This window comes from Sinohyriopsis cumingii, chromosome 14, assembly GCF_028554795.1.
Source record: "Sinohyriopsis cumingii isolate HCF-2022 chromosome 14, ASM2855479v2, whole genome shotgun sequence".
Classification (NCBI taxonomy): domain Eukaryota; kingdom Metazoa; phylum Mollusca; class Bivalvia; order Unionida; family Unionidae; genus Sinohyriopsis; species Sinohyriopsis cumingii.
In genome coordinates this window covers 121236325-121255357 of record NC_142974.1, presented here as the reverse complement: position 1 = coordinate 121255357, position 19033 = coordinate 121236325, and the positions used below count along the sequence as shown (strand labels likewise).

General features: G+C 34.2%; 1 protein-coding gene across 1 annotated transcript in view; it reads right to left on the bottom strand.

The window, feature by feature from the left end:
* LOC149784727 (uncharacterized) overlaps positions 1-19033 on the bottom strand; it is a 120282-nt gene that overhangs the window by 8590 nt on the left and 92659 nt on the right. The window contains exons 16-20 of the mRNA XM_089933039.1: positions 18427-18768; positions 15577-15930; positions 14707-15069; positions 13955-14068; positions 7122-7193 (exon numbers count right to left, since the gene is read on the bottom strand). Of these exons, the coding sequence (XP_089789165.1) occupies positions 7122-7193; positions 13955-14068; positions 14707-15069; positions 15577-15930; positions 18427-18768 (1245 nt within the window). The remainder of the gene's footprint in view (positions 1-7121; positions 7194-13954; positions 14069-14706; positions 15070-15576; positions 15931-18426; positions 18769-19033) is intronic.

Sequence of the window (19033 nt, the reverse complement as noted above, 5' to 3'; positions counted from 1 at the left end):
AGTGGCATCACCTAAACAAATTCTTTGAAATATATTACTGTGGATGAAGAATGTGCCAATAGGATCAAGTTAAATTTTATTTCTTCTTAATAATTAAATTATCAAATAAGTATTTAGTGTCTTATTTAATTAACCTATCATTTTAGATAGTTTTTTTAGCATCACTGAAGGCCTCCTGGAAATGGAAATTAAAATTGCGTGGGTTCAGTGTCCTGTAGTTCGCTAGTTAGGTATATAAACAAGGTATGACAAACTACATGAACTGGGCCATACTGAAAATTGAGAACCTGATGCACAGAAGGCTAATAATTAAATAAATAGTTTACTTTATGCTTTAGATTTAATTCTTCCAGTGAGCTTAATGTAATGCCTGCTAACAATGTTTGCATACAAACGTACAATTATAGGAGTAATCAAGAATTACATCTCATAGCCTTGTGACTGGTGATACAGCTGTGTAAGCTGCAGACTGAAATTCAAGATAACATTTAACCAAGAGATAGTTATCGTACAATTAATACATCAATTAATACGATTTAATTGACAAATATATTATAAAAATCACTGTTACAATTTAAATTAATTTTAACAATTTCTAATTACTGTTATAAACTCTGTGCCCACCAGTAAAATGGTAATGAATGGGCACCTTGACATCATTAGTTTGCAGCATGATTACTCTAATAGTTTCATGTGTAAGTGTCAGTCAAAACAGCTGATCCTTTGGTGAGATTCCCAAGAGTTTTCATATTTAGTATCCAGTTTAATTCATTACAAATGTGTTTTATATCAGTCCACAACAGGTTAGCGAGTGACCATTTGACTTGTATCTCACTGATTTTGCTGTGAATGTGTCTATTGCAGTTCATTTGTTTTCTGAAATCAATGATTTTATCCAACATATAGAGTGGCACAGATATTGCATGTCATGGGATTGATTATATTTCGAAAAAACAATTTGTCCTTGCTTGATATTAAAACTAGTTTTGTTAAACTTCTGAACAATCTGGTTGCGGGCATATGCTTGAACAGTAGGCAACATTTATCCTTGCATCAATCTGCGATTGGATCAGTGGTATCATTTGAAATTAATTTGCCTCATCCCAGATGGTTAAGAGATTTAGGTCTATGGTACACAAATGTAGGAACTTCTTGATATATGTTTTTTATACACTTGGAGCATTTGACTGGTGTTTGTAATTGCATTTCAGACTCTTCTGGTGTAGGGTGGGGCATTGGGATGGGGAATAACCATGAAGATGATGCACTTGTTGATTGTCTTGGTCTTATATTCATTTTCAAGAGAGCTTATCTATCATGGAGTTAAGTTGTGTTAATAGCCTCAACAATGTATCTCCTTCTGGACTAAAAGTGCTCTATTATCATATGGTACCCATGGTTTCACACTAAATTAAAATTCCATTTTCTTATAAAGGGTAGGAATCTGTATCAACAAACTTACTAAGCAGACCAGAGACAACAAGCTATAATTTTAACACTATTATTCACTTTGCAAGACCAAAACATGAAACATGACAAGATGATTTAGTTCACTGGAAGTAAAGTTGTCAAAAAAGTCATTTAGTGTTGCAAGCTATACCATGAGTCAAATCATACATTGGCAAATAAAGTTTGTTCAGTGTAATACAATGAACTCCATTAGTCATTACCAATGCTAGTCCAATTAAATATTCCAAATAAGGATATATATCCATCACTATGAATATGAGGAGCAGTCTGAAAACTTGTCAACTCTTAAATGGTACAAATACGTGAAGTTTCACATAACGATTCCAGTGGAGAAAGTCAGTGAATTTACCATTAATATGTTAGCTAGACTGAATGTTAGGGCCACAAGGAAGATTAACATTTACTGTAGAATAAATGTGTTATCTTCATTAAGTTATTATTATTTATTATTATTATTATTATTATTATTTTAGTATTATTATTCCTTGAAAACATTGGCCACTGAAGAAAGTTAGTCACTAAATAAAAATCTTCTAGCTTTATTAGAAAATTTAAATTAAGTGTCATCATCATCATCATCATCAAAAGAAGAAGAAGAAAAGTACATGTATATATCTGATTAAATAAAAAAACATCCACAGTGTTGACCTTAATCTTGTTTACAGAAAGAAAACAAATCGGTAAGAATTTTAAAAAATTAAAGCAGTATTCTTTCACCAACATGTTGCATAAAAAGGCGGATAACACTGTAGGCAAGGGTGATTCTTCCACTTCTGGTCTTGTGGCCTCCATATAACAAAATAAAGTGTAGGCAAGGGTGGTTCTTCTGGAACAGATTACAACCAGTGTTCTCCTGTGGCACTTCTCAGAGAAACATATGTGAACACAACCAATCTCACAGTGTCACAATGAAAAACAACATACTTAGTATATATTAGTTAATAGATCGTAGCAAAGTGATTTATATAGAAAGCACTCATTCCTGTCCATAGCAACTGCAAGCTTGATCATCAATTAATAACTCACAACCCTTCCTAAATAGTAATGAGGGGCCATACACTACAAGCAGGTGCAAAATGTTCAGGGCTGTTCCAGTAAAACATATACCCCCGGGGGGGAAGGCACTTTCAAATTCAACCACCCCACAACAGAAGCAATTTAAAAAAATTATGATCCACCGTCAGATGAGTTTTAATCCAGAAACACTGCCCCCTACAGAAGTATATTTTTTAACATAATTTCTGGATATGGGTTAGTGGGCGGTAGAAGCGATTTTAATATTGGGTTGGGGACAGAAGCGATTTAAATGACAGCTGGCTGGAGGTAATCTACTGAATTCATATACATCATATAATCTACTGCATATTTTTATTTATATTCATTCATTATAATCAGTCTTTTGTCCTTTTGTTTTTGTGGCAGCCAAGTATGTCTCTGAAAAAAAGAATCAGGATGAACAGATTAGTAGTTTTTTAGTAGTGTAGTAAAGAATTCATATATCAGAATGACATCAAGTATTTTTTCATCAATTTCATCATCAGTTAATGATACCACTTAAAAATGTATTGTACTAGATAATATACATTTTTAGTTGTCCATTTTGCAATACAAATACCAAATGATGGCTTGGAACTAAGTGCCGAAAGGTCTGCAGAAAATACCACCATGATCTATATATATGGAAGAACCGAACATAAACAGGTCAAATTTGATCCATCTTGCTATGAGTTTACACAGATGAGTCAGTCTCTTATATTTAATGTCATTTAATTTTTGCATATAGAGAGCATGTACATCCTTTGGTCATACATCTGTATATGATACAAAAGGTTTTTTTTTATTCTTTTGTTGCTCAGTGGTTCTGCCAACTTGAGATCTACACACACTTAATTATGTTGTATGGGGATTCTCTGATGTTCCTTATGAGCATTATCTGTTAATTGTTTCTGAATTTAATATGATCCTCCTCCTCGATGTACAAATATTATTCTGTGCTGTGAACTCCTTTCACTGCCTGCTGTCTGAAACGCATATACATAACTAGCTTGAACAAGTTACAGTTTTTTTGTTGTGCAATTTTCAACATCTCACATGTATGGCCCCATGGGTATTCTCTCTTGGATATCTCTGTCCCAGAAAGAAAAGTTTTGAACCAGAGGTCTCGTTAGGATTTTTAAACTAAGAGTCCATGGCTCCCATTTTGGTAAAAATATGAGTCCTATCAGGAAAAGTTGCAGTCCCCTCTCAGAAAACTATGCCAATTATAGTAACTATTGGTTGCCATAGAGTTTAATTCATTCTTTATAACACTGACATAGCTCTTGCTTGTCCATCAGAGTGAGTCTGAATTTTTTTGATCCAATGAAGGTCTTATTCAAAGCAGTAAGCTAGGCATCACACTTTCATACACTTGGCTAATGTCCCTTTCAAATTATCAGTTCTAGCAACTTTAGCCCTCTCCTGAAGTTGTATTAGGGTAAGTCCAACATTCCCATAGTCAGCTTGTTTCGACATGGGTATATTTAATAAATATAACCGGCGTATTGTCCATCCAACACGTACATCGGACTCGCACTCAACATCAATTTTGGGCTCAAAATCACACACTGGTATTTTCAGTGACATTTTTCCAATGTCCAACAGACCGATATACATGTACATGAAATTCGTTGTCATCATAGCTATCACCAGCCAGTATTTGCCAACTGAAAAAATATCATCTGAAGACAAACCGTGTTGTGATTCAACCATTTTGGTTTCCTGTGTGGCCCTTATTGGAAACACGCATTTGTAAAACTTCCACAATGAAAGTAAGGCTAAAACTCCATAAAATGCCTGTTCCAGGGCCAATGAACGAATCAAATTTCGTTTAACAGCCATTCATGTTGAACCGAAGTATCCATATATCTGGATGTCACATCAAGCGTTGTGAGACAGCTGCAGCAGTGCGAATTACGTCGCGAAATGCACTTTTAAAGTTAAAGTTAAAAGTATAATAAAAATTGCATACTGCGCAAAGAACATTTTTTATATCCGCAGTGTTGACGTAATTTGCCGAACGCGTATCACTGCTTTTAAACTACGCGAATTCGTACAAAGTACGTGCACTCGCGTGTACTGGCATCATTTTCTGACCCAATGTTTTATTCACGTTCGACCGCTAGGAGGGGGGTAGATGCGATTTTAAATATATATTCGATTTTTTTTCTTTTTTCTTTCTGACAGACCCACCAGCGATTTCTCATTTTGTTAGCACAACCTGCAACAGAAGTGAATTTTCTAACCAACCTTCCACTGTCAGAATTAAAATAGTTCGAAACACAACCTCCTTCAGAAGTTTTTTTGAAGTGCCGTCCCCGGGGGGGATATATGCTTTAATGGAACAGCCCTCAACAGTAGTTATCTGATAATGTTGATTTTTTTTCTTTCTCAATAATCAAGTTTTCTCAAGTTTTTGTGAAATCTTAGATGCACATGTACTTTTTGTTTAATTTAATTAATGAATTTCCTATTTTTGCCTCTAATAAAGTCCCTGCTACTGTAGACCTCTTGAAAATATTTGGCTTTCCTGTTTGTTTTTAAGGAGAGATTGATGTTAATACCCAAACATGACAGCTATATTCCCACATGTTAAAGAGTACATTGGTATAAAAATGGGTTATTTGGCTACATTACAATGAAGGCTAGCAGTACAGTAGGAATATTACAGGAATGTATGTGTACAGTATGTACATTAGTAACCAGGCTTGCAAGAAAAGATAATCCTGTACTAGAATAGTCCCCCCTCCAGTCTCTTTACACTCATATGAAAAGTATCATTACATTTATCAAAACTTATTTGCTTCTTTAGATAACCTATTACATTACTGTGCTCTTGTGGAAACTAAAGACAAGCATGAATGCCCAATATTAAGAATGATATGTGTAGGCATTTTTGTGATTTTTGATTTTAAACGGACCTCAGAGATGACTTAATATAAGTTTGCTGACAGTTCTGAATTAGTTAAAAATCTGCTTTTGAATAACTGTTAGGAAAGCTGACTTATGCAGCATAATGTGTTATGCCATTTGGTCCGCCAATGATGAGTGTAGAAACAGATGCTAAGATCCCAGATATATTTAATGTCTAACATAGGAAAGATATATTATTTTCAGAGAGAAGCATGATTGTTTCAATATAGGACTGAGGAATATGGGGTCAATATGTCCCTTGATATTTTATAAAGGGGTCACGTTTTACTGCAATGGGATACATTATTGATTCCTATGTTTATTGAATTTCTAAAGTTCTACAGCAGGTAGATATTGTAATACATTATAAATCACTGTTTTATACATGCAAGTTTACAATAGCTGCTTTTGTTTAGTTTTATAATTCTTGCGTGTTTGTTTTAATGACTTAAAATTAAGTTTTCAAGCAATTATACAACCAAAGGAATTACCAATATACTTCAACATCTTACACTTTCCTTATTTTCTTAAACACCAGTACAGCAGAGATATCAGTTTTGTATCAGTGAGATGTACAATGGTCAGCTGACATAATTTTGGAACAGAATCACTGAAGTTCGTGAAGGTGAATGTTTGCTTTTGCAATAAAGCTTGCTGCTCTGCTTTTGCTTGTTATGAGTCAATATTTCCAGAATATATATGAATTTGTGTTGCATTATTTAATTCTTTACTCTCCTATACCTTATTGAAAATAATTTTTCTGTCTGTTAGGAAATCCTCTTTACTGATAAAACCAAATGGTCTACTCCAAACTTGGTTGAGGTAGTAAATTAGCTCTCAGGCACCCTGGCCTGTATAGAGGACACTCTACTATCTACAGAACCCGCAATGCCATTTCACACCTACAGCAATGTATAACGTATGTACAAGCTGTCAATACCCACGTATGAGTTTTAGTCAGGGAAAACCAGATATTGATAAGACCAGCATTGAGGAGGAATAGCAATTATAAGATTTTCAACATGGCTAACATGCTCCCCATATTGTATATTAGATGGACACCACTTGCATGTAGACCAATTAGACATTAGCAAAACATATTGATATGACCATCCAATCAGGAGGAATAGTGATAACATTTTCAAGGCGGTTGACACTGTGGATATATTGGATGTCAGACTGGCAGGACCAAGTTTATTTAGGACCAACAAGACATCTGAAGTAATCATTTAATGAGAACCCCATGTTGATTTTTGTAAACCCATTCTGGAGGAACTATTGATATGGTCACCATGGCAGCCACAGTGGATGTCTGAACAGCAGCATGTTCAAATTGGACTGAGTAGACCATGGCCTAAATGTATGCAAAGTTTCAAGACAATCCTCCATGTAGTTTAGGAGCAGCAGTGATAAGAAACTTATGTTAATCAATAGACGGATGACAATATATAACAGACCATTAGATAAGCTCTTCTGGTCTATGACCAGTAGAGTTAATACTGTTGACAAGGATAATCAGTGGGTCTGACATTGCTCACCTGAATAATTGACATGTGTTAGCTTGTGGAGGCAAATATGTATTGAATTGCGGACAGTTTGTGCACATAGCTATTAAGCTTTCTAAAGTATTTGTCTTTTCTATCTTCTTTCGTAGACCACCTATCAACAGTAGTTAACTACATCAGATATCCTGTTAATACCTTGTTGACCTGTCTGTCTTATTCTTGGTTCAGGTCCTGGTTGATCTAATGAGCTCTTTTGTCTCTTTATACCTGCAAAGTGAACATCAAATCATGATACACATTGCACAAGAAAAGTCTGAAATCTTGTTTGCAATACTGATATGAAATGTAATGAAATCAGGTGATTCCTGATTGATAATAAGATATTTATCCCTTTACCTCATACAAGCGTCTTTGGACGCCTCTACTCCATTCGCATGGAAGCGCCTTTTGACGCCTCTGCAAGATTCGCATAGAGGCGCCTTTTGATGCCAGCTGTAAACATCAGCCATTTTGAGATAGTTTTCGTAGCGCCACCTTCGGGGAAAAATCCCCTATTACATACTACATTCATTTCTGCGAATGACAATTACGTCAGATCACGTGGTCGCTATTCATGCACTGGTCGATATCTGCTATTTAAAGCAACTGGGTCATAATCTCCACTCTCCAAAATGGCAGCCGCGGATTTCGTTCAGTACGTACAAAGTTTTCACGATTAGAATAACAACCACGAAAGATTCAATAAATTAGGTAAAGGCTCTGATATTAATGTAGGCAGCAATTAGTTTTTATAAATTATCAAATTCAGATGACTTAGTGATATAGACGCACACAAAAACCTTGTAAATTTCGAGTATCGGAAATGGCAGCTACGGTTGGTCACGCGGCCTCACTGACAGGACGGTGAACGAGTTCTCTCAAGATTTCGAAGCACATAAAAAAATTCTTCTGTGGAAAATAATTACACAGCTATAACAATCGGACATTACTCTTAAATTTTTCCACATATAATACATGTGTGCCAAAAATGTAAAATGGTTAAAATTGTTGTTAAACGTAACATACACTAAATTGCTTAACAGTTCACAGGCAGGATTTCATTCAGAACTTACGAAGTTTTCACGAGTAGAATCTCAACCACGAAAGATTCAATAACTTTGGTAAAGGCTATGATATTTATGTAAGCAGCAATTAGTTTTTATTGATTATCAAATTCAGATGACTTAGTGATGTAGACGCAGACGAAAAACATGTAAATTTTGAGTACGGGAAATGGCAGCTATGGTCGGTCACGCGGCCGTACTGACATGACGGTGAATGAGTTCTCTCTTGATTTTAAAGCACATTAAATATTCTTCTGTGAAAATTAATTACACAGCTATAACAATCGGACTTTACTCTTCAAGTTTTCCATATATAATAGATGTCTACCTTAAACGTAAAATGGTTAAAACTGCTGTTAAATGTAACACCACTACATTGCTTAACAATTCACAGGCATGCCTATGCAGATGCGGTCTGCTAGGTAACAGGTGTTCTATTTATAGCGTGCTGCACTTTGTCACAATGCTCTATGAGGTAAAGGGTTATCTGATGATAGTTCAGGGAAACCCAACATTCATTTTTATAAAAATCCAAGAAACTTTGAATAATTTGTTTCATAAGTAACAAAACATTATTGAAGCTAGATTTTTGAAGTCTGTTTGTTTGGTTGTTATCATGAATGCTGTGTAACTTGTCAAAGAATGTGACATTTACATCTAAAATGAATGCTATAATGCATATTGCTATTTTAAAATTTAACCCTCTATATTTTATTGAAATTTATTAAAAGATTTTCCAAAACATCCTGGCTTGTGTAGCCAATAACAATATGGTTAAGATTTTCAACTACCAAACCTTCATATGCTTGACAAGAAAATGAAAGAAACAAGCTAGTAGGCACACACACACGCATACACACACCTGGAAGATCCAACTGTAAATTGTATAATACCACTCAAGGACCCAAAATTGTACTAGTGCATCCATAATTCTTGTGTATTATGGTTTTATATAACAATATATATATTGTTTTCCTTTCCGTTTTTTTCAAATTGAACATTCAGCAGGAAAAGCTGTTGTGGTCACAGTTTCTCATTTTTGTTGATATAAAAGAAATTTTTGGACAACACCACTCTCCTTTTACAAATTAATGGAAATTAACTTACATGGTTTGACAATTTTGTGCAAATTTTGTTTTCATCAGTACGTTGAGCGACTGATAATATATCACCATCAAAGCGGCATTCCAAATTTGTTCCCCATTTATTCGGTTTTGATCGGTAGTTACTGTTTCTTCCAGTCCTGCGTAACAGTTTACAATAAACCAGAATGTTGCATGTAGCTTATTCACCACATGACATGGGAAGTGGAAGTATCCAAACTCAAATCCATGTCAGTACAAAAAGCAGTAAAACGTTGTGCAGAAGTGGCTATTCTAGAAACAGTAAAGTACCTAGTTCATACATGGGAAACATGTCTGGATTTTCTAATTTATTTTGTTGTGTGACTGCTGTTGGTGACTAAAGGTTTAAACAGGATAGAACACAATAGAAATGGCAAGAAGACAGATTTATAAATATGTTAGCGTGTCACCTTGTGTTGATTTGAAGACGTGAAATTGGTGCTAACAGCTGTTTTCCTTTTTCCCTGGAAGAACGTGTGACTGGGGATGCCGTACTGTATTCATTTACAGAAGTATAGTGTGAAGGGTTCCGCTGTTAGTCATCTAAACACATACTACACAATACTCTCTAAATAAGAACTTGCTTACATGACAAAATTGTACCATTTTGTTTAAAGATAAAATCCTTATGACTTCCTAAATCTTTATTACTGAGAGACAATATAAACTTACCAGTAACCTCACCTACAGTATGAAAGATAATTGTAGCCATCATAAGAAAGGATAAGCAAATCTTCTCGAATGTTCAATTAAGATAGACATTGACCCTACCACCAATCTAATATATAAACATATCTACATATAAAACATAAATACAAAACATATCTCTTGACAGCAAAAGTAATCAGACATTCCACAGTGGACTAGAATTGGTATACACCAGCAGCTATACGTTCATTTGGGTTTACGTTTCATGGGAAAATAATTTCAGGGCAGTCTTCTCTCCTCTTCCTAACTGTAATAATAAACAATATAGACCGCCTTCTGGAGTTATTCTTCAATATGAAATATAACACAGAGGTTTGTGAGAAATTGCATCATGTATTTACACATTTTTGAAAGACTGCAATGAAAATGAGGATAGGGGTGGTTAAGGTTAGTGCTTTTGTTCAGACAATTGTGTAGGCCAAAACAAAACTACTTCATGTGTATCAATGATGCTGTAAGCCTTAAAAAAGTCCAATCTTGAATCTTGATTTTCATTAGTTGGATAAGCTAAATAAGTTATCAACACTCTCTAAGCATTTCCTGTACAACCACGAAAGTGTAACATTTTTTGATCGTTAAGTGTCCGTGCTTGGAAGAGATATATTCCATGGCATGTACATGTTCTTCACTTTTGATCAGTAATATTTTTAAACTGAGTTAATGACAACAGACACTTGCATAAGAAGTGCTTGGTCATGTACAAGCTCCAGTATGATAATTGTGGAAAAAGACTACATTGCTGAAACCACTCAAAGCCTTAAAACAAGAGTTAAAGAACATGTATACAACAAGAAAGAATCCATGACAGCATATGATGAATATTGCAAAGAACCATGGCACACTAATTTTTGGGATAACATCATTGTACTCAGTAGCGAGAGTAATACCCTAAGGAATAATAAAAGAAAACCTATTAAAATAATGAATGAAGAGCCAGTGTTGCCCTGTGATTCTGGATAGGAACATCCACCAGTGTGCGGAAGGATTTTGAGACATAATCAACATATCATATGACTTCATTCCTGTTAAGGCCTTGTGACAAGCTCGAAAGCTAAGGAGTCATGCTTTTGTTTGCTGACTATTGCACAATGACCAACTAAGACTATATCACTAACAAACCATGATCCAAATACTAAGACTAAAACACCCTGACCAACCATGGTCTTCTAAGACTATAGCACACAAACCAAATATGGTCCACCCACTAGATATATCTCAATCTTGATTTCCTACACATATGTATGCATCCTAATATGGGGTTGTATTAAAGTTAAAATTGTGACTGGCGTTTATTTATGAAACTAACTGTTATGTGCAGTCTCTGAGACTCTTATGTCTTATAAGGGGCATATTTATAAAACTGTGCTGCCAACCTCAGAGTTTTTTTAATATCTTATGAGGGGCTTATAAGTGAAACTGTGGTTTGCTAACTCAAAAGTGTCTCGCAAATATTTCTGGGTTTATCTATAAAGCTATGACATGCCATCTCAGAATGAATTATGTCTATTATTGGACTTATTTATGAAACTATGCCGCCTCATGTCTTAATAATTAAGAACACATAGCTATGTTTTAGTATAATTGGTGATGGAGATTGTGGTGTTTATTCTGACTATTTATATGACAATGCATATCTTCAACTATGGGAATGCACCAAGTATAACAATCAGCACCTCTGATCTGTACATGTCAACTCCGATCATGAAGTTTGACTTCAAACCAAGAGGATTTTTATCAATCCGATGTTTAGCATCCAAATCAATAAAAACAATAACAAGTTTTCTTTGATTACACTATAGTAAAATTTGCACATCATCTCGTCACATCAATCCTTTCCTGGTTTTAATTCATATTGTCCTTATGTATAGTTCAAGCATAGTTAGCCGTTCTAAGTAGATTATTCGACCTAATTCTAAGTTGGGGACAAAGGAATGACACCATATGTGGCAAAAATTCAACACCAGCTACAAACTTTACTAATTTAAGCAATTATATTTCTATAAAGTTACATGTGAAGGTAATCAATTAAATCTCAAAACAAATACAGATGAAGGTAATCAGTTATATCTCTATAAAGTTACATGTGAAGGTAATCAATTATATCTCAATAAAATTAAATGTGAAGGTAAGAAATTATGTCATGACAAGTTATACTACTACTAAACGATAATACTGCAATAATTATGATATATTAACTTTGGTAAATATCAGCATAAAAATGGCATACATGTGATAAATTACTGTCTGGCTTTATATTTGATAAAACTGCCAAATACCACATAGTTTTCAACTGCAGTATCTAGTATCAGTCCTTAAGTGTGGGTTTTATACCAATCCACCACAGGTTAGATGGACTCGCCCGAGTAGCCTTTTGATCTTTAATGTTTGGCGAGTATCTCAATTATTTTCTTGTGAATAAGTTTGTGGGTGTTCATTCGTTTTCTGAAATCACCGCTTTTGCCAACATATTCAGTGGCACAGGTCGTGTCATGGGACAGATAACATCTTTTTTGTTCTACATCTTAATTTCTTGTTGATATTAAAACTAATACCTGCTGTCAAAATGCTAAACAGTCTTGTCTCTAGCACAATTTTGCACATTAGGCAATGCTTCTCTTTCCGACCTGCCAACCCTGACCAGTCCGTCTCAGTAAGGCAACTGATTTTTGCTGTAAGTTCAACCAGTTTTCAGGAAGGTGTAAAAAGTATCATAAACTGCTATTGTAAGCTGGAAAACGTAATCAAAACTTCGGTATTTGAAACATGCAGCGAAAATAAACATTATGTTCAGTAAAGTACGCATAGAATTTATGTACCATTAGTACAGTTGCATAAACTCTAGTTCAAAACGCTATGTAGCTCAATGGCTTGCTGCTATCTCTCAACTTGGCGTAATTCTTGGAAATTCTTTTTCCATTTACATGACGGCAATCATATCTCCTGCCACAAGTCAAACTCAAACTGGCACGTGATGTCCAATAATCATAAGTATGCCCCTTCATTCCTTTATTCAAAAGAATCTGAATATTTCTTTTTATTCTTCTGTGTTGATTATTAACATTTTTCAAGAGGCTTATTTTTCCTTTTGTCTTAAAATTGCACAACTTACTTGACACCATTTTTAAAAAATTCTATAATCAACAATTTGATCATGCAGACAAATCGCATGAACACATAGGTGCAGTTTAAAGAATCTGAGGTGCTTCTGTCAAGTTAATCTGGTTCAGTAATTTCAATAATTCTAATATGAAAACCCGGAGACAAATAGAACATGGATGAACATACCATAAGCCCGCAGTTTAAGGGTAATTTTCATAAGACTGCAAAATGATAAGGGTTGGCACGTATGGGTCTGAATCTGTTGTATTGTTTGATGTTATCTTGGTACGCAATAGATCGTCATCAACAATTTAAGGTCAATGGTATGCAAATGTAGGAACTTTTAAAATGCATTCAGATAATTTCACTGGTGTCAATGTTTCAGAACATTTCTTATAAGTTTGGGATACTGGGGAGGCAAATAATTACACATTAGATGCACTTTGCATGATTTGTATACAGTCCTAAACACTGATGAAGAAGAAGAACAAATTTGTTGTTTTGCCTGACAACAGCAAAACAGCCCTTGCTGGCTATGATTTCTATCGTGCTAGTACAGATTTTGATTTTTTAACTGAAGTGGTGGCCTCGTCTTCAACTGAGAAGTTGGAGTTGCTCACAAAATACTTGCTGTCTCTGATTGGCTATATATATATATATATATATATATATATATATATATATATATATATATATATATATATCTTCACTGTTCTTTATTATTGCGCCTACTGAATGAAATTCAAATTATAACAAAATAACAAATTGTCATTAAACTATAAGTTTATTTAACTAGTTAAGCTGTTTAATTTAATCACTGTTAATTAGAAATTCAATGTAATGATAGGTCTTTAACAAGCAGTATCAATCAAACTTGAAAATGTTTATAAAGTGGATACAAGGCCTTTGGAGTACCTTTCCTATATCGTAGTATGTGTAAGTTCTGGAGAAAGTATTTTTGTTGCACAGTAATGAACAGAAAGGTTTACATTACCATCCTCATTTTTTCTGACTGTAACTGTGAACTGGCCTGACCAAAGCTTTGACTCATCATCATGGGTTTCTGAATCCTCTTGTACAACTTTAAGCAAGGTATCATCCACCTGACCTATAGTAAACAACAAAAGTACATACTCAATCCTCTTGTACAACTTTAAGCAAGGTATCATCCAGATGTCCTATAATAAACAACAAAGTACAAACTCAATTGTCAGATGTTGTTTTTCTGACAAATATGTCTTGTCATTAATTCTGAATGCTCAATATTCTCAATCATATTCATCAGGGTTATATAAATGTTGTTCTACTTCGTATTTACATACAATATTTTAAATCAAACCAGATTTGATGACTTGTATTCAATTAATCAATGAACTTTCAGCAGATTTTGCATACAAATGAGATGAGTATGCTGCAGGTATGTTGAAACCTTTAAGTCTTAAATATATTAAATTTAAGATGTAAATAAAACTCTGGCCTCTGATAGATGTTCCACATGTCCCCATTGGTGTAATCCTGACTGTGGAGCTGTATTTTAAAACCATCTTCCATATGCCTTAATGAAAGTTATGGATCAGGGGCTGCCAAATACATTGTGTGTGTGAGATGGAACAGACTAAATATGTATGTTAAAATAAAGTAGCAAAAAAGACAAGAACTAAATGATTGGCACTCTCTGAATTATGCCTTTCTTCAAAAACACCTCTTTGTGTTCTAAAACATTTTATAGTTTAAAACTCCAGTCACCTTCATCTGTAAACTGTGATGAACTATCCTGGACAGTACAAAGATTATTAGCAAGGTTATCAAGTTCATTGTTTCTCAAAGATTCTACAAAAGCTGAAAGTGCAGTGCTGCCTTTATCCGCAACTGTTTTTAGGAAGTGAGCTGCCCTTTCTCTTCTTTTAAGGCTTCCGAGATTTATGAAAAAATTATTGTCCAAAATGCCTCTGGTAATAAACGTGTGTCTGAAAAGCAATGGATCCATTTCTTCCACCAAGTCGTCATACTGAAGATTCAGATTCTTTTTGATCATTTGAGGATTATCTGTGACTACAAAACTTTGTTGCAGATCCATCTGTGCATATCCTCTATTTTGTCCATCTGCACCTAAAAGTAAAAAGCATAACCAAAATTAAATAGTTGAAATCTTTGCTAAGAAACAAATATGTTTTCTTAAGGTACCATACAAATTCCTTAAGGATTGTGAAAAAACATTTGTACTACTACTAAAGATAATACATGAGTAAAACAGGAGTAAAAGATGCTTAAAATTTGAAATAAAACCAACATATTGTATTGTATTCACCATGAGTACGCAAAAACATCAATGCAGTATTAAAGCTCATAACGTCAAAGTCTACAAATATTGCTTGGAATGGATTATTTAATATTGATTCATCAATGATGCTTGATATATTAAAAGAATAAAAGTATTGCTGTGTCAAATACATTATTATAAAATTTATTTTATTGTTTCTATTTTGCATGATACTTTTCTTTGCTTTAAATGTCTCTTGAACAGAGTTATTAAATTTTCTGAGTGTACCCACAAATGTCAAATGATCAAAACTAAATGCAAACATAATGCAAACATATTGTTAGTTTTCACATTACCTTCAGACTGTGAGTCTTTGTCAATGCAATATACTTGTACATGCATAGACATTTCACCATCAGGAAGAGATGTAAATATTCTCTTTCTCTTCAACAGATCTGATACAAAGTTTCCAATTCCATCGTGCTGAATGAAAAATAGTAATCCCTCTTTTGTAAGGTTGTTCAGTGGCCTAAGACATACGATGATACTTCCAGTTTCAACTGTCAGACAGTGTGATGTCATGTTATAGTCGAATAGTATGAGGCCATTTTCCAAATAAGCTCTAGTTTCTGACTCTGTCTCATGCATTATGCATCCATCCTTCAATAGCTCCAGCTTCATTTTATAGTAGACTATACTGGACACCACAGCTGAAATATATCCATCAAAGGTATTTGAGTAATATCAATATAGCTTAGAAATATATCCATCAAAGGTAATTGAGTATTATCCATATAGTTTAGAAATATATCCATCAAAAGTATTTGAGTAGTATCCATATAGTTTAGAAATATATCCATCAAAGGTATTTGAGTATTATCTATATAGTTTAGAAATATATCCATCAAAGGTATTTGAGTAATATCTATATAGTTTAGAAATATATCCATCAAAAGTATTTGAGTAGTATCCATATAGTGTAGAAATATATCCATCAAAGGTATTTGAGTAATATCTATATAGTTTTGCTACTTTGATCATACAAGTAATAAATGTAATGTTGCAGGATATATAATAAGAGACACATTTGATTCCAAAGCCCAAACTGCATCACATATTTTCAATATAGTGCAAATGCAAGCTTTTCTGTGAGGAAATCAAATGAACCATGTTGTGAAATGCATTCTCACTCCATTGCTTTTGCAATTAGATACATATAGGGAGAATAACAAGGAAGCAAGCTAACTTGTATATCATAAAAGAATGAATATATTCAACCATAAATCATTTTCATATATACTTTAAATTGTTTTTTTTTAAATAGCCCCCCACACACACACACAAAAAAATCTGAAACTTTATTTATGTAAAAATATGTATGGGTAATTAATCTTGTCTGATGCTCCTCAAATATCAAAAGATGCTTGGCCCATTTTAGATTGAAACATCCTTCTATTTCAAAATTATGACTGAAGGATTCAGGGGCTTTTAAACAATGTTGTTGTTGTTGTTGTTGTTAGTGTTGTAGGGTTTAACGCCATTTTTCAGCACACGATAGGCTATACATGGCGGCCAGTATTAATGGTGGAGATAGAACCCGGGAAATCCCCAGAAAGAACCACTGACCCTCAAGAAGCTACTGGCAATCTTCCTCACATACCCACAATAGTTTAAACAATGTAATATACATATATATATATATATATATATATATATATATATATATATATATATATATATATATATATATATATTTCAAGCTCTACATGACTGCCAGTATAAGTGTTTGAGCATGACGCACCAAAACCCCAGTAACAACCACCAACCCAAGGTATTGGTTTCTCACATACTAACACTGGCCAAGATTATGACCCGAACCCACTCTGAGAGAGGTGAGATAGCAACCATCAGACAAGACAAGTGAATCAGATGACCTGGCTACCCATGGACCCCAGCCATCACCATGGTTTAGTTTTAAATTTCTATGGTATCCTAAGTAGTTACAAATTTGGTGGTTCTTGCTATTGCAATTAGACAATTATTAGGCAAGAACCAAGGAAGCAAGCAAACCTGCATATCAAAAAGGAGAGAATATATTGCACCCTAAATCATTTTGATATAAACCTTAAATTAATTTTGTTTCCAAATAACAATCCCAATATAAAGCTGAAACTTATGGGTAATTAAACTTGTCCGATGCTCTTACATTTTCAAAAGATACTTGGCATATTTTAGGCTGAAACCTCCTTCTATTTCAAACTTCAGACTAAAATAGTCAGGGGCTTTCAAAACTATGGAATAAATTATATATATATCAGCAAATGATAGGCTATGTATGGCCGCCAATATACATTTTGAAGGATGAAGCGACAAAACCCCAGAAAGAACCACCAACCCAAGGAATGGTTCCTCACATACTGTCACTGGCCGAGTTTGAGACTCGAACCAACTCTGATGGAGGTGAGATAGCAAAGATCAGTCAAGACGAGCACATCAGATGACTTGGCTACACAGGGCCCCCGGCTATAGCCATGGTTTGGATTCGAATTTCTATGGTATCATAAGTAGCTACAAATATTGATTGGTGGTTCTCGGTTTTCACAGACATAGTTTAGGGTATTAAGGAGCGCAAGTATAACAATGCAAGTGCATTATTGCATGATGGTTCCCTACAACAACAGTATTACAAGTTTCAGCAAACAAAGGTAGCGGCACATAATGCATACACGATGACATCACACACTGTCTGAAAAAGACAATTGACCTGATGTTACATTAACATATGATAACTATTCTAATTTTTCAACGTGCCAACTGTGGTTGTCATAACACAAAAATAACAGCTCTGTCTATGTTGCCAACTTTAGACACTAAAAATAACAGTTTTGTCTGTATTTATGATAAGCAACAAATACGGTTTGGGAAATATTTTGCAAATAGTAAGTGATGTTGACAAAACAAAGGTTTAAATAACTGTGTTTTATTTTTAAATCTGTTGAAATAATTGGACATCTGATAACATAGAGAAATATAATATACCACAGTCATGAACAGTTGCTAGGAAATGTACTGACATTGTCAAAGAACAAAGATGCCCCCAAATGACAAAGCCATTAGACAAATATAATTATTAGCATTAAATTCAAATTTTAGGACTGTGCAAGCTACCAAGTTAATAATTTGTCATCAAATGTGAATAAACCTACCATTTGATTCTTCATCATGGGTCGTAGTTCTTGGGCCACGGGTTCCTTCAATTTGTTTCCTCAACCCTTGAACTACTACATCTTGTTTAGTTTCATTCAGGGCATGAAGAAAATGTGAAAATGCCTCAGGAAGCTTTGGTTTAATTCTTTGCAGGAGTTCTTTTACAACTTGCCTTCTTCTCAATTTGCAAATGTCATCACACTCTTCTGCAGACAAAAAGCTTATCTTCTCAAAGAAATTCAAAAGACTTTTTGGATAAAGCTCTTCTAAAAGATAGACTTCAACTGATTGCCATGCTTCATTGAGCTCTTTAACTGTGAAATTCCACTCAGCTGTCACTTCTGTAAATTAAATAAGGTTTAATGTTTTAAGGAAAATATATGATTTGACACTAGAATGGTATGTATGTTACGCCTTTTAAAAACAAATCAGTTGACAAAATAGGAAGGAAGCTCACATACAGATCTATATTCTACCATGAGATAAAATGCTGATTCTTCAAAGTTTTCAATGTTTCTTATGTTTTATTTATGTTACATAACATTTTGCTTCTGTAATTTTTTATGTGCATATTAAATGGAGCAAAACTATGATTATAACACATCA